This window comes from Polypterus senegalus, chromosome 17 (genome assembly GCF_016835505.1).
Source record: "Polypterus senegalus isolate Bchr_013 chromosome 17, ASM1683550v1, whole genome shotgun sequence".
NCBI classification, from domain to species: Eukaryota; Metazoa; Chordata; class Cladistia; order Polypteriformes; family Polypteridae; genus Polypterus; species Polypterus senegalus.
In genome coordinates, this window is record NC_053170.1 from 90,001,815 (window position 1) to 90,025,807 (window position 23,993).

At 40.7% G+C, this 23,993-nt stretch overlaps 1 protein-coding gene across 5 annotated transcripts in view; it reads left to right on the forward strand.

The window, feature by feature from the left end:
• The window catches only part of slc38a10 (solute carrier family 38 member 10), an 82,547-nt gene that overhangs the window by 49,170 nt on the left and 9,384 nt on the right, over positions 1–23,993 (forward strand). For 3 of the 5 annotated variants that reach the window (XM_039740038.1, XM_039740037.1, XM_039740039.1), the window contains 5 exons: positions 5,391–5,550; positions 8,353–8,520; positions 9,662–10,075; positions 13,184–13,273; positions 21,900–21,923. In XM_039740038.1, coding sequence (XP_039595972.1) covers positions 5,391–5,550; positions 8,353–8,520; positions 9,662–10,075; positions 13,184–13,273; positions 21,900–21,923 — 856 coding nt within the window. The remainder of the gene's footprint in view (positions 1–5,390; positions 5,551–8,352; positions 8,521–9,661; positions 10,076–13,183; positions 13,274–21,899; positions 21,924–23,993) is intronic. The other 2 variants (XM_039740040.1, XM_039740041.1) reach the window with 2 other exon arrangements.

Here is a 23,993-nt window from a genome sequence, read left to right on the forward strand (position 1 = left end):
GCTGCCAAGCGCGGGTATTCTGCTAGTATATATATCTATTATCTATATCTATATCTATATCTATATCTATATATATATTTATATATATATATTTATATCTATATATATATATCTATATATATATATCTATCTCACAGACCTCCTCTTCCATATATATATATAAAAAATCCTGGGACAAGACGTGACTTTTTCAGAGAGATACTTTTGTGTCCCGCAAGACAAGACTTTGAGCCAAGAGATTTAACCACGCCAGGACCGGAAATAAAAGACAAAGAGTAGATGACAAAGTAGAACGTCGTAAAGAATTCAAAACGTTGGCGCGATACACATGCAGAGCAGGCTAGAGATAAGAAAGTACTAAAATTCGAAAGTCTGAAAAAAATGATAGTAAAGATTACATTAACGCAAACAAACGGAAATCACGTAACAGCATGAAAGAGATCGAATATATTGTTTGGATTTAAACTTTAAGTTGGAGACTTGTAGATCGTCTAATTCGTGTTGCCATCAGGGAAAAATAGTGTTTCTTCCCAATGAAGAGGCGTATCCTTGAGAATTAAAAGATTTGTTGTTTGGTGAAAGTGAAATCCACATACATGGGCGGCAGAGACACGAAGTGGCTGGTGGGTAGCACAGGCCGGGGGGATTGGCAAGTGAAGCGAGCAGGGGTTAGGGTTGTGGTTGTTTTTGTGTGTGTGTATGTGTATATATATATATATATAGAGAGAGAGAGAGGGCGAGTGAAGGTCTGTGATATGGTTTGGTTATAGACACAAATCCACAAAGGAAGAAAATGAATCGTGCATTTTAAAATAGTCTATTATTCCTGAGCTTTTCACACCTGCCAAGTATCATCATCAAGGTAGGGTTAAGAAGGGGGTTAGTCTTAAGTCTTTTTTTTTAATTATTTGGATGTTTTTATTTTTAATCCTACATATGCTGGGTTCATGTGTGATTCAAGGCAAATACTAAGAGTGCCAGAAAGCTGGCTGAATTGTGGCTATCGAATAAAAGCACCAATAACAGACACTTGGACATGACATATAAAAACTCACACACTATGGTTTGAACATACACCAGGATGACTATAAAGCAAGAAAATTACAAAGAAAACTTCTGATTTGGCTGTCACAATCCAAGTGAGGTGCTATACAGGCGTATAACCTTTGGTATAAAGGAGCCCCAGTTTCTTAACACACTTCTGCTGAATAATTTGTTACCTGACCATCCTCAGTGTTGGTGTTTCAGAGAGAGGATGTACAGCATTGTTCACAATGTTTTAATTCTGTCCTTTGCTACAACCTCCAGGGGGTCCAGAGTGAATACTATAACTGAGCTAATCCTTTTAATTAGCTTGTTGATTTCATGGGCCTCTCCTGAAGTGATGTTACCGGCCCAGCACACCGCCTGCTCCCTCCCCTTTCTTTTATAGTTCCTCTCTGTTCCGAGACCAGTCCAACCTGTCATTAATGTAGACCCACCAAGTACTTGTAGGAGTGGACCACCTCTATATACACTACTTGAATAGCAACCGAGCATAGAGGCTTGTCGGTGTGGTGAAAGTCAATAAGCGGCCCCTTGGTTTTGCTGATGTTAAGTTGCAGACAATTCTCAGCCTTCTCCCCCTGACTACTCTCTCCTGTCTCATCCTCCTTTTCAATACACCCCATAAGTGCAGAATCATTTGTGAATTTCTGCAAATTACCTGACCTGCTGTTGTATTTCTAGTCTGAGGTGTACAGAATGAAGAGAAAGGCAGACAGGGCTGGTCATTGTGGTGCTCCAGTGCTGCCCACACAGTTCTTGAGACTCACAAATGGTGGTCTGCCCACCTGATAGACAATCCAATATCCAGGACACCACAGGCTTGTCCACCTGCATATCTCTGAGTTGACCCCTTAACAGGGATAGCTGGGTGGTACTGAAGTCACTGGAGAAATCGACAAAACATCCTTACGGTGCAGCCAGCTTTGTGCAGGTGAGAATAAGCCTTGTGGAGCAGGGAGATAATTGCATTTTCTCACCGATTTATCTGGTCAGGTCATTCTTTTATCTCAATCATGGAAAAACACATCTACATATTGAACAGGAACTCCCCATTAAACACTTGCTTCCCATTCTGTTATTTAAATTTAATTTTGTAGTTTTAAACCAGTTAATCTGCTTTGAACAGAATTTAAACATATCAGGCTATGTACAGATTTCAGCTTTCTGGGCAGTGAAATTACATCACCGCTAGAAAACTTGGATTAAAGGTAGTATGAAAAATACTTTATGGTCACATGAATTTGTCCATAAATGGTGATGGTGGGTATCCCATTCTTAGAAATTAGCATACAATATTTTACCTTGTGGAATACAAGGTCAGATGAGAAGAGCAGTGAATCCCACTCCAAATCAGTGCAGTGAACGATACTCCCTTGGCAATTTGTCAAAAATAAATTGAAGAAATAGGAGGAAGGATCATTTTGAAGTTAGACAGTGCACCTGGGTATCTGCTTTAGTTCTGCATTCCAGAAGTCTAACGCCATGTTTCACGTGGATTAATGAAAGTCACTTCTGATCAGTCTGATTCTCAGCAGCGAGACAACAGAAAACGCGATGATTGACGCCACTTCAGACGAGATGTGTCAGGTGGCTTAACAGCTTGAGTGCGCTTGTCTTTGCAAAGGAAGTCAGGGGGCCACCAACCTCCAGGAAGACTTCATCTGTCAACTCTCTCCCTTTCACTTTGGAGATCAACAGATTATCCCCAAAATGGATGCACAGATAAAGGTTTATAGGTCCGTGAACATTGCTTTGACTGGATCCAATTTGTCATGTCAAATAAATTTTCTGTAAAACGTACAGTTCAGTGTTTATTCCATTGCTTTTAATAGGAGGTTTGTTTTAATGTAATTATGGGTGTTTTTTTATATATTAGAAACTTGAATCTGTTGCAACAGTTTTAAAAAAAAAAATAGATGTTTTATGGATATGTAATTGCTATATTTGCAGTATCTTGCTTTATTCTCAGCGTAAAGATTGTGTAAGCTTCTGTATCTTACTGCATCATTTTCAGTATCGTGGATGCTACTAGTAGGTAAATAAAATAGATCTGAATGCTGTCACTACTCTATACAAAAATAACTCCTTGTATAATACGCTACCGTGGCTGTTTATTTGTCTGTCCAGGACTTTAATTCACCTGTAGCTCGCAAACCGTTTGACCTATTGACCTGAAATTTGATAACACATATACTACGTGATGTCTACTGGTACTGGGGTGATGATTGACCTCCAGGGTTTTTATTTTATTTTACTGTTGTATCAACTCTCAGCAGCGGCTGTGTAGCGCATGCATACGGGCGCCATTCTCATCCCTACCACCTTCGCCATCACTTCTCCTACTTCTCCTACCTCTTCATATCTTAAATCATTCCTGAGGCTGATTAAAGACTTAACTGCCAGCTTAAGTGAAAATGAAAGAAAACGTACTAAGTAATTGCAACACAAATTCTGACTTAATCAGTTTTACTGCGAAAAGATGCCGATGAAAGAAGAGAAGAAGCGGGCCGCTAGGGTGGAGAAAAAGAAGAGCTGCTCAGGAAGCAGCAAGCGCATCAACCTCTTTGGAAACAAATGCTAAACGTACAGAGAAACAGGATGAAAACTAGGAATGCTCAAGTCAAGTGTATTCACTGCACATTATCATGCAGTTTGCCGTTACTGGTATATACAGTGGTGTGAAAAACTATTTGCCCCCTTCCTGATTTCTTATTCTTTTGCATGTTTGTCATACAAAATGTTTCTGATCATCAAACACATTTAACCATTAGTCAAATATAACACAAGTAAACACAAAATGCAGTTTTTAAATGATGGTTTTTATTATTTAGGGAGAAAAAATCCAAACCTACATAGCCCTGTGTGAAAAGTAATTGCCCCCTGAACCTAATAACTGGTTGGGCCACCCTTAGCAGCAATAACTGCAATCAAGCGTTTGCGATAACTTGCAATGAGTCTTTTACAGCGCTCTGGAGGAATTTTGGCCCACTCATCTTTGCAGAATTGTTGTAATTCAGCTTTATTTGAGGGTTTTCTAGCATGAACCGCCTTTTTAAGGTCATGCCATAGCATCTCGATTGGATTCAGGTCAGGACTTTGACTAGGCCACTCCAAAGTCTTCATTTTGTTTTTCTTCAGCCATTCAGAGGTGGATTTGCTGGTGTGTTTTGGGTCATTGTCCTGTTGCAGCACCCAAGATCGCTTCAGCTTGAGTTGACGAACAGATGGCCGGACATTCTCCTTCAGGATTTTTTGGTAGACAGTAGAATTCATGGTTCCATCTATCACAGCAAGCCTTCCAGGTCCTGAAGCAGCAAAACAACCCCAGACCATCACACTACCACCACCATATTTTACTGTTGGTATGATGTTCTTTTTGCTGTGTTCCTTTTATGCCAGATGTAACGGGACATTTGCCTTCCAAAAAGTTCAACTTTTGTCTCATCAGTCCACAAGGTATTTTCCCAAAAGTCTTGGCAATCATTGAGATGTTTCTTAGCAAAATTGAGACGAGCCCTAATGTTCTTTTTGCTTAACAGTGGTTTGCGTCTTGGAAATCTGCCATGCAGGCCGTTTTGCCCAGTCTCTTTCTTATGGTGGAGTCGTGAACACTGACCTTAATTGAGGCAAGTGAGGCCTGCAGTTCTTTAGACGTTGTCCTGGGGTCTTTGTGACCTCTCGGATGAGTCGTCTCTGCGCTCTTGGGGTAATTTTGGTCGGCCGGCCACTCCTGGGAAGGTTCACCACTGTTCCATGTTTTGCCATTTGTGGATAATGGCTCTCACTGTGGTTCGCTGGAGTCCCAAAGCTTTAGAAATGGCTTTATAACCTTTACCAGACTGATAGATCTCAATTACTTCTGTTCTCATTTGTTCCTGAATTTCTTTGGATCTTGGCATGATGTCTAGCTTTTGAGGTGCTTTTGGTCTACTTCTCTGTGTCAGGCAGCTCCTATTTAAGTGATTTCTTGATTGAAACAGGTGTGGCAGTAATCAGGCCTGGGGGTGGCTACGGAAATTGAACTCAGGTGTGATACACCACAGTTAGGTGATTTTTGAACAAGGGGGCAATTACTTTTTCCACAGGGCCATGTAGGTTTGGATTTTTTCTCCTAAATAATAAAACCATCATTTAAAAACTGCATTTTGTGTTTACTTGTGTTATATTTGACTAATGGTTAAATATGTTTGATGATCAGAAACATTTTGTGTGACAAACATGCAAAAGAATAAGAAATCAGGAAGGGGGCAAACAGTTTTTCACACCACTGTATATATAATCCTGGGAAATAAACAACACTTTCATTTTATAAAAGTGCCTTTTTTTTTTTTTTTTTTTTGCAGGCTGTGCTATGGGTAGGCCTTGGAATCCTGATCATTAGCACTTTCACAACGCTATCAGCAGCTGGAAACCAGCCTGTGAAATTAGAGGACTCGCAGGTGATCAAGGACCCACTTGTAGAAGGAAAGGAAGTGGCGCAGCAAGAGCTGCCAAATATTCCAGGTGGGAAGAACTAGTCAGCCGTCCGCTTATGTGAAAACCTGACTGTTTTTTGTTTTTGCTCAGGAGACTTGAGTTGTGTCAAAACAGTTGCATCGTACAATGTCTTGTGTTTAGTACTCAATCATCTGCCATTTTTCTACACTATTTTGCTTCCCCCCCCACCCATACTACTAAGTGAAATGTGCATTACAAGAAAAATGGAACCTCTTTTTAAATTTCTTGTGTTAAACTGTTTGTTTTACTTGGGTTAAAAGTTCTGGATTTTGTTTAATAATAATAATAAGAAGAAGAAGTTGCATTTATAGAACGCCTTTCACAAACGCAAGGTCGTTATACATATAGAGGGAGTAAAAAAAAAAAAGACAAAAGTTTGTCAAAGAGGATAGTTTTGAGTTAAGATTTAAAGGTGGAGAAAGAGGAGAGACTGAGGAAGAGAGTTACAGAGTTAACTCCCTTTAAACTGTGTGGCATAATTTGTGCCTCGCAGCTGCCTAAGTAGCATAAAGTCTCCAGCAGGACTGTTACAGAAAGCCCAGGAGGATACTTTTTATTGTTTTAAGCTGCTACTGTGGACAAGGGGAACCTCAAATCCCAGCCAGGCCTCCGAAATCCTCTCAGTTGCTGCCCCCTGCTGTTCGATGCAGCTCTTGTCTCGCGCATTCAGCAGGATATGATCAGTATGTGAACCCTCACCCCTGTCCTTCTCTGAAAACTGACATCCACCTTCACAGCTGTTTCCTGTTTACAGCTCCTTGGGCTTTCTGGAAACCTAAATGATCAGCAACCTTCAAGGCAAACGATTCTATCACTGCCTTTTGTTTTGGTGTCCTGTTGGGCTGCAAAGAAATACTACTTGCAAAGTCTCAAATGACATTGTTAAAGCTTTTGCTTCAGAAAGATGTTTGCACCTAGCCTTATCTGGGTAGGCAAGATGGTGTGACAGGGGATGCCAGAGGGGAAGACGAGAGAGCAAGTTTCATTTTTATTTATTTTGTGCCCCGACTTCTAGTCTGTAACGTCTTAGCATCTGAAACTCTCTCATTCAACGAGTCCAGAAAAATGACACCTTTTATTGGCAAACTAAAAAAGATTACAATATGCAAGCTTTCGAGGCAACTTGGGCCCCTTCTTCAGGCAAGATGTAAACATTCAACAACAAAACAAAAAGTAAAAATTAAAAGGATGATGTTTTCTTCTTTTAGCAAGGAATAACAATTCTAACATATCATAACTTGATAACATGAGTAAAGTGCCACATTTTGTATGGCTTTTAATTTTAAAGGTCTCGCTCATGAGTGGAAAATAACAAAGTAGTATCGCATCTTAGCACACTGAGGTCAAAAATAGCCTTCCTCTATGTAAGTGTGTAGTCCTAGGGTGTTGTACTGTGTTAGCCATTATGAACGTAGTGAGAAGTCAAGCAAAATGACACCTTTTATTGGCTAACTGAACAGATTACAATATGCAAGCTTTCGAGGCAACTCCCCTGTCTTCAGGCGAGATGTAATCCACTCAACCCTGAACTTAATATCTGTGGGGTAAGGGTTCAATTTAATATCTCCGAGAATAGCACGGGTGGCAACCCTGAGGTTAATCAGTGGTTATTAACCCCTTATGTTAATTGTCCCCTTCCTTGCCCTGAGGTGTTTACATCTTGCCTGAAGAAGGGGCCTGAGTTGCCTCAAAAGCTTGCATATTGTAATCTTTTTCGTTAGCCAATAAAAGGAGTCATTTTGCTTGACGTCTCTCTATGTAAGTGTTAAAGGCCAATGTAGTCTGGATACGATTGGGTTGGCTAGTTCTTTCACTCTAACAAAGACAGGAAGACTAGGTGAGTGAAAATGTCAGTTCACGAAGCAAAGTCATATGCAGTTACCGAGGTAATAACTGATTTGGAAGGATATTGTATTTTAAGGGATGGGAAAGTGAACAAAAAAAAATAACTCCGGCTATTACTGTATATATGTAGTGTAAGATATGGCCGGCCATGTACCCTGGCCAATACCTCCAGGCCGCCAGATGGAGCCCTCCTTGCAGCGTAGAGGTGCCCCAAATGCCAGCAGGGAATTATGGACAGTGGTCTTTAAATGCACAGCCCTACTGGATACCATGGGGGCCGCCAGGAGTCACTGCAGGGAGGCCCAGGGACTATTTTCCCTACACTCCGGAAGTACATCCCACTCACATGGACAGAAGAAATGACGTGCTTCCGGGATGAAGAAAAAGAGAAGTTTTTACTTGACCCGGAAGTGATAGAAAGTCACATGGACTGAGGGACAAACACTTCCGGGTCAAGGAGTATAAAGGACAAAAGACGAGCTGAGTTGGGAGGCAGGGTGGCTAAGCGTCTGGGAGTTGGAGGAATTGTTATTGTTTTTGTTTATTTGAGTATTGTGGAGAGGAGCGTGCTTTGTGCACATTATTATTGTAATAAATATCATTATTGGACTTTTACCTGGTGTCTGACGTGTAGTCTGAGGGTACAAGGGTGCGAGCAAACCCTTAATCTGTCACAGTAGCTAATTGGGATAATAAAGGATTCATAGTCAGTTTTCTGTCTTTAATGTCCACAAATAAAGTACTGTCTGTCCATCTATCTATAGTACGTGTTTGCTCTTCTCTAGTCAGCTTCTGTTGCTTCTGTGTCCTTGTTTTGTATGAGGCAATCAGAACTAAACATGCGACTCCTGATGGTGGTCTCACTAAGGCATTTTACAGTCTGGGCATAATTAAATGACAGCAGCATCACTGCATTATTATGTCACAAAGTCATTTTTTGCTTTTTCTTCTAATATTATTTAGTTGAAAACCCAGTAATAGAGGAGGCAGTGGATGCACGAGAGCGACCGAAGCCACCAGAAGCTGGAGAGAAAGATCCTGCAGAGCCCCCTCAAATCATAGGACCTGTCGAGATTGCAGAGAAGAATAAGAAAAAACAGGAAGAGGTTCAGCTGGACCGACCGGATCCTGGTATGGAAAAAGCTTTGACTTTGTGGAGTGCTGACTGGTTGAAATTGGGGAACAAGTTATGATAATTACGGTATTTATGTGCTTTACTTCTCATGGAAAAGAAGCATGTAAATTGGTGTTTGAAGATTTCTGACATTCACCTTTGCTTTTTCCTGCCTTATACCCAATGTTGTCGCGATAAGCTCGACCCCCACAGCTCCACAGCTTTAAATTGAACTGAGTGAGGAATATTTGTTTGAAAACAGTTTTTATGCCAATAGCTTAATGTATCCAGATATTCACTGCATCCATAAATAGATCTGTAATGATCATGACTTTTATGGCCAATGATGATCTTCAGTTTCTTTGACAGAAATTCAGGCAATTATGAATCCATTTTCCAATCTGAAGGGACTATGCTGTCTACAAGTGTTATATAGGCAATAAGGGTTGATAAAGTCATGCTAAAATTTTGTTTTATGGAATGATTAAAATTGAGTAGCAAAGTAACAAGCAGGTTTTCCATCCATTTATTTTCTTGCCTTCCTGGTCCAATTCATAGTTCTTAGCAGCATCAAGCACATCCATCCATCCATCCATTTTCCAACCCGCTGAATCCGAACACAGGGTCACGGGGGTCTGCTGGAGCCAATCCCAACCAACACAGGGCACAAGGCAGGAACCAATCCCGGGCAGGGTGCCAACCCACCACAGGACACACACAACCACACCCACACACCAAACCCAATTTAGAATCGCCAATCCACCTAACCTGCATGTCTTTGGACTGTGAAACCCACGCAGACACGGGGAGAACATGCAAACTCCATGCGGGGAGGACCTGGGAAGTGAACCCGGGTCTCCCAACTGCGAGGCAGCAGCACTACCACTGCGCCTCCCTGCATCAAGTACAGCATAGGAAAATTTGTAAAATGTTTCTGCAAAGTTGCTGTCTGATCCATTGTCTATTTAATTCAAACGGACTTTGTTTCATACATAACCTCATTCATTATTGGAACCTGACGAGTCTAATTCAAGAATGAAGTCTTCACTTTCCTGAAGTTGTCTCTAGTCCAGTGGTTGGAGTGGACATTTTTAGAATTGTTTGTGTTGTTATTTCTGTATTCTAATATTGTGTGCTTTATTTAATTTTATTCCCAAGGGGTTGCTCTTCCAGTTGGGGAAGCTCATCGACATGAGCCACCTATACCCCATGATGAAGTGCTCGTGGATGAGAGAAAGGATAAGGAGGACTCGGCAGAGAAAGCGCCATTGAAAAATAACGCTATAGAACAGCCTATAGGTGTGGCGCAACCAGTGGTTGTAAACGAAGAGAAAGCCATTGAAGAGGGGGCTGCAGCTGTGATAGACAAGGACCCTGGGGATCATTTAGACATTCTGCAAGAGAATAAAGTCCTCCAGAAACCGAACAATCAGGAAGGACTACCAGCTTACAAAGATCTTCAGGATGCAGAGAAAGTAGAGCCCCGCCAGGAGGATATGCAACCAGAGAAGAAGGATGAAGAAGCAAAGCCAAAAGAAGATGTGAAAGCACCTGAGCAAAATGACAAAAATGGTGAGCAATTTTCAGGCTTCTATATCAGACTGCATTGCAGTTTTCTTCTTAGACATGATGCATTTGTGATGACAAAGTGATGTTCTTTACCTCTTACCTCTATTCAACTTGTACTCTGTATTTAATTATAAGTCCAGTGGTTTTTGATACAAAAATTTTAGTACTAATCCAACAGTAGTCCAAAGATATGCAGGTTAGGTATACTGGTGATGCTGAATTGCCCCTTGATGTGTGTGTGTGTGTGTGTGTGGTCACGCTGCGATGGATGGGCCTGCTCTGGGATTGTTCCTGCCTTACACCTGCTGCTTGTTGGGATAAGCTCCAGCTTCACCGTGACCCTGCTGTGGATAAATAGGTTTGTAAGATGGATGGACTGATTGTTCTAAACAAATTGTCCCAAGTATGCATAGCTCTGTGTCCCTGACTGCTATGTGAGTCTCACTATAAAGGTGCAATAAGGAAATTTCACAGATAAAATAAAGTGTTCTACACTAGCCGTCAGAACCCTAAAAAATCACTGGTGGAGCATTTTTGTATTAATAAAGACTGATGGATGCTAGCTTGAAAGGAGAGGTGGCGATCTGTGAGCAGCAATATGGTGTTGTGATGTAAGATTTTGCATATAACTTAATAAATGTTTTGTATGTCTTTATTTGTAATTTAGGTGAAGCAATGTAATTTAGCGTTACTTTGGTGAGAGCCATTCGTGTTTGCCCCCGCACCACCCGTTTACTTTGTAATTTTATGACAGGATTTGGGTGATGTGTCTTAAACCAGTTTGATGAGTATTTCTTTGCTAAAGTCTTCCTCTCATCCCCCACACAAAGCCAGGTTAGCTTAACATATGGTCTTGGGGGGGTTGCAGGTGTTAAGATGTACTATTCCACACACCACACCCCCCCCATCCCAACCCCATTGGTCTGAGGTATGGCTGTCTGGATTGGCTGCAGGGGTTGGACAGAAAACCTATACATTTGCTTGCTCAACCACATTCTCTCTCTCTCTGACCAACATATGATGAAAGAAGCATCTCTCTTGCTAACCTGTGATGATGTAGAAGTATCTTTCTCTTACTAACAACTGAAAAAAAACATCAGACCATGAACTGACAAGAACAGACACAATGAAGAGCACAGCTTCAGACATATTGAGACAGGCTTGAGGCCTGTTCTGAGGAAAGCTGAGCACTAATGATGTCTTAACTAGACATTTTAAGTAACTACAAGTCTGTGTGCCCCCTGAGTTACACATCACCATTTTATCAGGTTGTATGGTTGCCAATATTCAAATGTACTTTGCATTTTGTTATTATTTATGAATATTATCAGTAATACATTATTTTATGTGTAACTTAACTCCTGCTTGTCTTTTTACTACATCTACAGTACAGGCCAAAAGTTTGGACACACCTCCTCATCCAATGTGTTTTCTTTATTTTTATGACTGAAGGCATCAAAACTATGAATGAACACATGTGGAGTTATGTACTTAACAATGAAATGGTTTTATTTCGGGTGACTACCTGTTGAAGCTCATCGAGAGAATGCCAAGAGTGTGCAAAGCAGTAATCAGAGCAAAGGGTGGCTATTTTGAAGAAACTAGAATATAAAACATGTCTTCAGTTATTTCACCTTTTTTTGTTAAGTACATAACTCCACATGTGTTCATTCATAGTTTCGATGCCTTCAGTGAGAATCTACCAATGTAAATGGTCATGAAAATAAAGAAAACACATTGAATGAGGAGGTGTGTCCAAACTTTTGGCCTGTACTGTAATTGCCTGAGGTTATAGATATAGAAGGGAAGGTGGGGTTAAGTTATATACAATAATATCTTATAAACAGTGGTAAGTCTGTGAGATTAGGTATTCTGAGGCTACATATTAACAATACAATAGGGGAAAGTAGAGCAATATGTATTACTCTACCAAGATAAAACAATGGTTTCATGCCAGCAAAACGTTCTACAGGTACAGGTGTTTGCTTTAAGAGTGTTGGTGGAGAAGTACAGAGAAAGTCCAAAGGAACTGCATTGCGTGTTTTTGGACTTAGAGAAAGCATATAACAGGGTGCCAAGAGAGGAGTTTATGGTGCTGTAGGAGGAAGTGGGGAGTAGCAGTAAAGTATGAGAGGGTGGTGCAGGATATGTAGGACAACAGTGTGACTGAGGTGAGGCGCGCGGTAGCAACGACAGCCTGGTTCAAGGCGAGAGTGGAATTACATCAAGGATCGACTCTGAGCCATTTCTGGTTTGCAGTAGTGATGGACATGTTGACAGATGGGGTCAGACAAGAGTCTCCATGGACAGTGATGTTCGCGGATGACATTGTGATCTGTAGGGAGAGTGGACAGCAGGATGAGGTGAACCTAAAGAGAGGAGGGGAATGAGAGTCAGTAGGAGAAAGACGGAGTACATGTACGTGAATGAGAGAGAAGGTGGTGGAAGGGTGTGACTGCAAGGAGCAGAGGTGGTAAAGGAAGACAAATTGACATACTTGGGTTCAACAGTCCAAAGCAGTGGAGAGTGTGGCAGAGAGATGAAGAGGAGATTCTACGCAGGATGGACTGGATGGAGAAGTGGTGGCAGGCGTGATTTGTGATAGAAGCGTATCTGCAAGAGTGAAAGGGAAGGTCTATAAAACGGCAGCGAGACCAGATATGTTGTATGGTATGGAGAGAGTGGCACTGACAAAAAGACAGGAGGCCGAGCTGGAAGTGGCAGAGTTGAAGATGCTACAATTTTCAATGAGGGTAATGAGGGTAGGCGGGATTAGGAAGGAGTGTATTAGACGGGCAACACAGGTGCAACGTTTTGGTGACAGAGTAAGCATGCATGGCGAGATTGAGATGGTTTGGGCATGTGCAGAGGAGAGATGAGGGGGGTACATCGGGAAAAACGTTGAGGATGGAACCACCAGGCAAGAGAAAAAGAGGAAGGCCAAAGAGGAGGTTTATGGATGTGGTGAGGGAAGACATGAAGACAGTCGGTGTGGCAGAAGGTGAAAGATGCATAGATGGAGGCGCATGATCTGCTGTGGTGAACCCTAAAAGGGAGCAACCTAAATACGAAGAAGATAAAGAATTTTTTTCCCCCCTTTATAACACATAGATGTAGGAGCAGATGAACAACAGGATGCACTTTTGCGAGAGGAGAGAAATGCAAATGTTAAAGATGAGTTACATCAGGAAAAGCTTGATGGTGAGTACTACACCTCCTTGACGTTTTTCATGGCATATGGGCTGTTGATGTTCCACAATACTTGCTTTCTGCTTCATACACTGCAGTTCTGTCAAGCAGCGTTTCAAATTCCCCTTTTACTAGCTTGCTGCTTTGTACCTCATCTTCCTACAATACAACACCTACACTGTGCTGAACTGTGGATGGCTTTTTTGTGCATTTAATCTGAAAACTCAGAAGTATTTAGTTTTGCATTTTACTGTTCAAGGCTTTTTGAAAGCAATATATTGCAGCTAGTTAATACTCAAGAATCTGTCAGTTACTGTGCTTTTCAGTTTGATTCCATATTCCGTGTTTTGCCCCCCCACCCCAACTTATCATTAATGTCTCAAAATTTTTTTCAGCCCTTTCTCCATTTAGCTGTTTGGTTAAGGTTGGAAAGCAGCTCCTTACCAGCTTACGCTAATCCTAGCCTCACTTGCACTTCCTGGTACTTGATCAACAGATGGGGTTTGTGGAAAGAGAGCACATGTGTTGCTTTTTATTTATTTACTAGCTGTCCCCTGTAACTCTGCCCACATAGTAGTGAAACAGGACAAATTTTAAAAATCGATTTAAAAAAAATTGTAATTCTGGCCAAGTGGAAGGTAGGTATGCTCCAAGGTCAAACGTTGGCACTGTATCTGATTGTATTCAGCTCCAATGGGAGAGTGTCGTCCGCATAGGGAGAAAAGCACATGGCCGTGATATCTCTGCCAATCAGCAGCTGCCCTCTAAAACACACTCGCTCTCTCAAAAACATCAAATGTTACTCCTTAACAATATGTAGATGATAATGTCTGTTGAACAAACCGGTCTCACTAGCTAAGCGGAGGCAAGGGTACACTCCAACACGTGGCGATAGGTACAGCGGCTTGAATGGAGGCTAGCGTGTGAGTGAGGAGGGCCTTGGCCCGCAGCCTCTGTTTAGGATTCGCCCACTGGGCGGAGTGGTGGGTCTGAGACTAAGGATCTGCGCTGGTATCCCGAAGGTTGCCAGTTCGAATCCTCATCACTGCCAAAAGAGATCCTACTCTGCTGGACCCTTGAGCAAGACCCATAACTTGCAATTGCTCCAGGGGCGCTGTACAATGGCTGACCCTGCGCTCTGACCCCAAGGGGTATGCGAAAACTAACAAATTCCTAATACAAGAAATTGTATAAGGCGAAATAAACAAAAAAATAAATAAATATAAACCGGTACCCCAAGTGAACTATGATATTTAGCATGATGAGAGAAGTCGCAAAATCAACCATAACAATCAAGAAAATTATAGAAAAAAAGTTCTCACATGAAAGGCAGACGTACGATTTTGTGTATATATATATATATATATATATATATATATATATATATATATATATATATATATATATATATATATATATATATATTATATAATATATATATATATAATATATAATATATATATATATATATATATATATATATAATATATATATGTAACAGTGCCCTGCATGATAACGTGCAGTGAATACACTTGACTTAAGCATTCCCAGTTTTCATCCTCTCTCTCTGTACGTTTAGCAAAGAACAGAAAATCAAACCTCACACAGAAGTTCAACTCAATATCTTTTTTAAGTTTCTTAATGGAAGGTTCAGCTTGATAAAGACAATGTGATTAGGCAAAGGTAGCACAAAGAATTTAGCAGCGGAGCTATATTTCAGATGGCAGTCTCAGTTACAAGATACAGCAATATGACCACCACTGATGGGTATAACCAGATGCAATCCTTTTGGCAAGTCTACATCAAATGGGCAAGCATCAGTGATTTACTGAAAACCTCCAGAGTTCAAGTTCAACAATTACACAGACTCAAAATCTCTTAATAGAACAACTGCGGTGGCTGGGCACACAGATGAACACAAAGTAACTAAAATAACTGAAATATACTTTAAACCAGTGATGGCGCACTGCACGATAACATGCAGTGAATACACTTGACTTGAACATTCCTAGTTTTCAGACTCTTTCTCAGTACGTTCACCATTCGTTTGCTCAGAGGTTGATGCCCTTGCTGCTTCCTGAGCAGCTCTTCTTTTCTCCACCCTAGCGGTCTGCTTCTTCTCTTCTTTCGTTGGCATCTTTTCGCGTTACAACTGATCAAGTCAATGTTTGTGTTGCAATTACTTAGTACATTTTCCTTCATTTTTCACTTAAGCTGGCATGTAAGTCTTCAATCTGCCTCAAGAATGATTTAAGATATGAAGAGGTAGGGGATGTGACGGCGAAGGTGGTAGGGATGAGAACGGCTCCCATACGCATACCGCACGGCTGCCCTGCTGACCGCTTTCAAGACTTGATTCTACAATAGAATAAAATAAAAAGAGGAATAACCTTTGGAGGTCAATCATCACCCCAAAAGTGGATAGTAGACATCACATAGTACAGTAATCCCTCATTATATCGCGCTTCGACTTTCGTGGCTTCACTCCATTGCGGATTTTAAATATAAGCATATCTAAATATATATCATGGATTTTTCACTGGTTCGCGGATTTCTGCGGACAATGGGTCTTTTAATTTATGGTACATGCTTCCTCAGTTTGTTTGCCCAGTTGATTTCATACAAGGGACGCTATTGGCTGATGGCTGAGAAGCTACCCAATCGGAGCATGTATTACATATTAACTAAAACTCCTCAATGATATACGATATGCTTCCCACGTGCGGTGCTCCGCACACTTGATTTATGATTGTTTGCTTTCTTCTGTCTCTCTCACTCTCTGTGGCATTCTCTGCTCCTGACGGAGGGGGTGTGAGCAGAGGGGCTGTTTGCCTAGAAGATACGGACGCTCCTCTAAAAAATGCTGAAAGACTACCTTCACATTGCTCCCTTCCTTGCAGTCACTTTATCGCGGTGCTTCGCATACTTAAAAGCACGTATTGATTTTTTGATTGTTTGCTTTTCTCTCTCTCTCTCTCTCTCTGACATTCTCTGCTCCTGACGCGCACTCCTTTGAAGAGAAGATCTGTTTGCATTCTTTTAATTGTGAGAAAGAACTGTCATCTCTGTCTTGTCATGGAGCACAGTTTAAACTTTTGACTAAAAGGTGTTATTTCATGTCTAGAGGGCTCTAATAATGTTAGAAAATGTATTTAGAAGGTCATAAACAGTTTTTCTATGCTCTAACTGCGAAAATATTAGATTTACAAATAAAGAATCCTACTTAGTGGAAATTCATTTATCGCCGTAGAGTCTGGAACGGATTAACAGCGATAAACGAGGGTTTACTGTATAACTGTGCAGAGAATATTTATAAACAGTGTGGGAGAGTTTCTAAGGGCTTAAAATACATAAAAATAGCCATACAAACATATGGTTTCTACTTCGCGGATTTTCACCTATCGCGGGGGGTTCTGGAACGCGATCGAGGAGGGATTACTGTATATGTGTACCAAATTTCAGGTCAATAGGTCAAATGGTTTTCGACGCTACAGGTGATTTAAAATCCTGGACAGACAAACACACAGCCACAGTAGCGCATTATATATAAAGATAGAGATACAGGTTTATTCGTTTGTGTTCTGGAAGTAATACCTCCTTTACTGTCTACTAATTATTGCCTCTCTTTTTGTATTCTTTTATTACAAAATATATTTTTCAGGTTACAAGATTATCTCTTAATACATCTTTTCACCTGATATAAGTAAAGTGTCTTTCTCACACTTCAAAGCCACTGTGGAGGATTTGACGAAATTAGCTATATGAAAAATAAATGAAAGACACTTTAATCATCGGTCAGTCTTGATTTGTTGCTTGACACACACTGCAGCCACTCAAGGTGTGTGTCCTCGTTTCATTAAACACGTCACTTTTATAAGCTGACACGTACGTCATGTATCTGTCCATTTGCTGTTTCTTGGAAAGAACAAAATAATTTAAAGAAAATAAGCGGTCAGGCTAACAAGCTACAAGCCAAGGCTGCTGAATTGTTAGTTAAAACAAATAATCAATGTCCACTAAGCACAAGAAACCACTGCTGCTCTAATTGGCGATCTTTACTGTGTTGACAACAAGATGGATGTGCAGATAAGTTTTGGTAATCGATTCATTTTGTACCTGCTGCCAAGTTTTCAACCCACTTTATGGGAATTCAGACGGAGTGATATTTATGTATTTTTTTTTTTTTTAACGAATTGCAACAAATTTTTGGTTTCCATGCCCTTCATTGCTCGGAGGGCATAGAGACGGTGATCTGTGCAAGAGTCAACAAGAGCACACCGGCTCCATACAGTGGATACAACTTGAGCAAACAAATCATAAATCCCAGTGTCTCGACACAGTTAACTCAGGAACACAGTTTTCTTTCCATACATTCATGAGCTACTGCAACTTTTTATTTAGAATCGTTCTTGTCTAAGTCTGCAGAAAACAGGCTCACACTCTTATAGAAGTATAAATGAGTATGTTGTGCACCTCACGCGAGCGTCACACCAAACGGGTATTAAAAGAACAAGAGTCTCTCACCTCTGAAATCATTTTTTTTTCCAGCTTAGATGAACCTTGTTTCACGCTCTGCAGTGAATATTCCAGAAAAAAGCAGGACAGAATTAGAGGGTCTTATAAAATGGAAGAAGGAAGTAGGAGCTTGCAGTTCTACTGTGTCAATGAATGTTTTATTAATGCTTGTGGAAAATTTTGGCAAGGCAATACTGGGGGATGTCGAAAAATGAACAAACGAATGGCAGTAGAAAGTAAAGGTAAAGTAGCTTTGAATTTAGTGGATAGAGGCTACTTCATTCTACCATAAAATGCGTCTATAAGTGTAAAATAAAACCGATATCTGAAAAAAAAATGAGAATCAATGTGAAATGAATTAAACGGCTCTAAAACAACTAAACTATGATGTGACCCATCTCATTGCTACATTCTGTGTATTTTTCTTCTTGCAGTTTCAAATCTTAAATTAGCTTTAAAAGAAGTAAGAAAGATGTTAGAATTTGGATTTTGGTGACCTTTATATATTTTCAGATATTTTCAGTCATGTATCATGCAGCTTGTGTTGTTCTTTCTTAATCTTGTCAACGCCTGGGCACAAACTGTAATCGCTTGGGGCTGCGCTCAGTTGCTATCGGACGGACAGTAAATATGAGTTTCCAAGTTGGAAATTTCTATGTGAAAGTCGGAGCTACGAGTTGGACAATGTGGAGGAAACAAAAGCTACCTGAATTCTCCAAGTTGTGATACAATGCTGTCCTTTTACCTTAGTCAATTGTATAAAATACACAAAAAAAAGTAACCCGCTCAGCCAGGAATGCAGCTTTTGTGGTCGAATTGCATTTGGAGAGAAGAGATACACACCTTTAATACGTTTAGTTTTGTTCTGTTTTTCTTCTTTCATCGAGAGAAAAGCCAAGCAAATGACACCTTTTATTGGCTAACTAAAAAGATGACAATATGCAAGCTTTCGAGGCAACTTCTTCAGGCAAGATGTAGTCATGGAAAGAACACAATTTATCTTTATTTGTGCGCACGTGCCAGCCTCCATTCGAGTCGCTCTGTCTCTCGCCACGCGTTGGAGCGTACCCTTCCTCCGATTAGCTAACGATACCCGTTTGTCCAACAGACATTATCATCTACAGATTGTTAAGGAGTAATCAACAGCGAACCTTGAGTTTCTCCAAAACGTCAAACCGGAAATGCACATGAATGCACTGAAGTGGGAAGGTGAAACGTCAAAAGTCACAGCTCCAAAAAAAAAACAAAACACATGAACATTATTACATATTTAGTCAGCAGCCATACAACATGCGCTTCAGAACAGGTCGTCCACCGGAAGCTAAGCGTGTTGGGGCCTCGCCAGTAATTGGATGGGATACTTGAGTTACTGCTGGAAAAGGTGTTGGTGAGACCAGCAGGGGGCGCTTACCCTGTGGTCTGAATTTGGATCCCAATGCTCCAGTGCAGCAACGGGGACACCATACTGTGAAAAAATCAAGACGTAAAACCGAGGTCCTGACTCTCTCTAGTCATAAAAGATCCCCTTTGTAAAGAGGAGGGTGTTTCTTGACCAGGTTAAGTTGCCCTCCACGTCTTAGCCATTCTGACCCCCTAATCCTGCCCTCTCTCTCACTCATCCCATCACCACCTAACACCTCATGTGTGGTGAACGTACTGACGTAAAAATGGCCGCTGTTGCATCATCTAGGTGGGTGCTACACATTAGCGGTGGTTAAAGTGGCTCCCCACTGACAGAAATACTTTGAGTAGTGAGAAAAGCACTATGTAAATGTAAAGAATTATTATTCTTATTTCCTTCCTTCTGGTGTAGATAATCAGTTCTTTAGAGTGATGTTTACCTAACCAGGTTGATAATGCAATTACAGAATGGGTTGCTACAACTGGAAACAGTGCACAGGAATGATGGGAAGGTATGCAGACACAGCATCCCATTGGGTCAGATGATGTAAGCCCAAGGTTGTCTGCGTAATCTCCACGACTGACTCCCTCTGGGACCCCAAATAAGTTAGGCAGCTAGGCGGTTTTTCTGTGCTCCCCCTGCAAAACTCCTTTGGATAAAAGCGTCCAGTATACAAATACAAAAGGAAACGTCTTTCTGTCTCAGCAGTAGGAACAAATGGCAGCGAGAGTGACTGCTTCCATATTTGCATACCGAACTATGACTTTTTTGTTTTCTTTTTCTTAGATCTGTCGAAGGATTTTTAGTTTCCTAAAGAAGGGGGTTAGTACATTGACTCCATCTTTACAGAGATAAGTTGTCCCTTGATTAATAAAGTGGAATATTTACAGTCTGAACCCTTTCGGCCCTGACGTCCTATTACTAGTACATACGAGGGGCGTTCAAATATAAACAGGAATTTATGAGCTGCAATATTATTTATTGAATACAATGAAATGACTTGCACATTATTTTTCTATGTAGTCTCCTGCCACTGCAATCCACTTGTTCTCGTGCTCGGGAAGCTTCTTAATCCCAGAAGAGTAGAAGTCTCTTGACTGCATGTTGACCCATTCTTGCACAGTGTCGATAACCACCTCATTCGACTTGAATTTCTTTCCTCCTAAAAATTCCTTAAGTGGACCGAAGACATGATAGTCCCTTTCTGAATGACTTGTACCAGTCATAACACTGTAGACCAGGGGTCTCCAACTCTAGTTCTGGAGAGCTACTGTGGCTGCAGGTTTTCATTCTAACCCTTTTTTTTAATTAGTGACCAATTTTTGCTGCTAATTAACTCTTTGCTTTAATTTTAATTGATGCACAACTTAAGACTCAGGCCCCCCTTAATTATTTTTTTCCTTAATGAGCAACCAAACAATATTAAGACACAAAATGTACCAACACATAAACAACAACCTGCGTCCATCACACAATAAACTGAACTTAAAGAAAGGTGAAGTGCTCTGTAATGTCGATCTGCTCAGGTCTACAAAACATTTTGGACTGACCGCGCTCTTAAAAAAGAAAATCAACAGGTTTGGAAATGTCTGCCATGGCAGAATGAGTGCCATGGAATTAAATAATGGGTTTAATTAGCAATGAGAATCGGCTTCAGGTTAAGAAACTGAATGAAGTGAAGTTGGTTGGAGTTTGAGGCCCCATCTTAGTTGGTCATCTGTTGGCTCACTTCACATCAAATTTATGTTTAGGTGCCGTTTAGGAAGAAAAGAACCAATTCAGTGGTCAGAGTGTCAAGAAAAGTCAATTAAAATAAAGGGAAATAGTTAATTAGCAGCAAAAACTGGTCACTAATTAAGAAAAGAGTTAGAATGAAAACTTGCAGCTACAGTAGTTCTCCAGGACTGGAGTTGGAGACCCCAGCTGTAGACTGAGAGAGACACTCATCCCCAAACTGATTTTTAAGTCTGGAATAAATCTGAGATGGAATGACTCCTTCATTTGCCAAATTGTTAATAATAATCCGCTGCACAACACTCCTTTGTACCTTCAGCTCCGACATGTTGATTACAACTGACAGGAAGGGGGGAAAGAGCAACTAGAACTACTAAGGACAACTTCAAACATGCATGAGTTTGGCCAATAAGTCAGGTCTACCTTGCACTCTTTGTAAAAATGGAGCATGAAAACTCCTGCTTATTATTGAACGCTCCTCGTATTTATGCAGCCGTTTTTGTAAAGCACAGATAACGTTTGCAGCCATTGGAACTGAGTGCGCTACTATTAGCGCAGACTGGCAAGACTGGCATACAGCCCGCGAAACATGGAAGTAAAAATGGACACTTCTGGACTGTGCGCGCCACTTTTAATTTTATTTTCTCAAGAAGGTTGAAGTATTTGGCAGCTGTTGTATAATAATAGTGAGAATTGTTTTTATTTTTTCATTTTTGAGCTTCCTACAGACACCCCAAAGGTAGAAGAATACCTCACAAAATATTTTTTCCCATAAAAACAGAAAATCCAGGGCCGAAAGGGTAAAAATCTTTAGCTCAAGGAAGACCCAGAGGGACTTTTCAGCTTTGACTTTATTCAGCATTTACACTGATTGTATGAGTATGTCAGAAGGCGGCTGGTTCACCGAATGGACACCATTTTGAAATGTATAATGCTGTTTCATCATTGTTTTCTTCTTTTGTCTCCCTGCTTTGCAATGGAGTCCAGCTGAAATTAAAAAGCTTGTGGCAGGTACAGTATGGAGCCACGATGATAGACTGGTGGTTTAACCTGTCTGTCTGTGTGTGTGTGTGTGGACTTACATTCATGTTCACAGTATTTAGCTGTAAACTTTGTCTTAATATCCTCATGTCATTGTATTTGTTCTCTTTAACACCTGACCTGTCAAACTTTTAAGTAGTCCTCATGAAACGTGTACACTGCAGCAAATGTTTTATAAGTAACGCTTGAAGTTGGGGGTCTTCTCTTTTACCATTATTAAGCTGAAGGATGATCAAGAAAATGAAAATTGGACCTAACTCCCAATTACAAGATGGGTATAAACTATACTAATAAAAGGCAAAGCCCTCACTCACTCACTCACTCACTGACTCATCACTAATTCTCCAACTTCCCGTGTAGGTAGAAGGCTGAAATTTGGCATGCTCATTCCTTACAGCTAACTTACAAAAGTTAAACAGGTTTCATTCTACGTGTAACGGTCATAACTGAATCCTACTTACGTACATATATACGGCCATAGCCTGCAGCTCGGTTGCCGTGTGAGGCGGAGTTGCGTCTCCCATCACCACGCCTCCCACGTAGTTGGCTGCCTGCCTATATTGCGTCCCCCATACGCACGCCTCCCACGTAATTGAGTGCCTGCCCATATAAGGCCGTTCGCCAGCAGCAATCCAATAGACACGCTGCCGCTATGAGGCGTTTGTCAAGCCTAAGACAAATACGATATTCGCGAGATACAAGTTTAGTGAGAAGTCGCAAGGTATAAACAAGACTTTTGATCACTTTGTAACGGAGTTAAAATTGCTGGTGAAGGACTGTGCTTATGCAAACGAAGATGAGATGGTCAGGGATAGACTAGTGTTTGGCACAAACTCAGCAAAAGTGCGAGAGAAACTTTTAAGTGGTGGGTCTGAGCTAACATTAAATAAAGCCGTGGACATCGCAAGATCGCACGAGATAGCACAAGCACATCTGTGAACCTTCGATGCATGTACTCCGAGCGGCTCACGTGAACTGACTGTGAACGCAGTACGCAGACAACAAGCAAGAGCTCCAAAGAGCGCTGAGCAAAAAACGCATTAGACAATTGAGAAGGCAACAAAAGAATATGAAGCGAGTGACGCACACAAGCATATTCATAAGTGCAGCTACTGCGGAAACAAAGCACACAGTGGAAAAAGTCAATGTCCAGCTAAAGGAAGACGGTGTAAAAAATGTGGTAAATTGAACCACTTCGCTAAAGTGTGCAGGACTGGGAAAGGTAAACCTGTGCATGCAGTGTGTGATATCTCAGATAAAGAGGAAGACGAGCTGTTTATTGATGCAGTAAGAAAGGAACAACCCTCTGAATCTGAACAAGCCTTTGTAGACATATCAATAGGAAAGCACGGTGTAAAGCTGAAGTTTAAATTACGTTCATAGACACTCTGCCGCTAATTATTCACAGGCAAATCCACAACTTAATGCCTGTTAAATATCTTAGATTCACGAGTACCGGTTTGGGTAGTGAACACTTTGATGAATGAAACCTGTTATGTTTACAACGGTTGACAAACACGGAATATAACTTGGAACACAACACATCCTCCAAATACGAAGCTAATTGAAAGAAATAATGATAATCAAATCCTTGATGACAGCAACACTCATAACAGTCACAAAACAATTACATTGACAATCATGTTACGTTATTTTTAAAATGTTTCCTTTTCTTTTTCATAACTTCTTTAACACACGACTTCTCCACTGTGAAGCGCGGGTATTTTGCTAGTGGTTAATATTTCTGAAAGTCATTTTTTTGCTAAATCTGATTAAGATTTAAAAACTCCTGTCTGGATTACTTCAAAGAGAGATTAAATGTTGTTTGTTTTGCATGTATTTAGATTGTTTTCTGTCTGAAGTCAGTTTTGCTTCATGTTGCTATTAATAATTAACACAAAATAGATTCCTAATTGAATCGAATGTGACTAGAAACCTTAGCCTGCTTTCTTTTGGTCCAAATGAATTCATCAGCTGACTGGCAGGAAGACCACTGATTTCATTGTTTAAAAAAATCAGGAGTGGTCTCCCCTCGACTTT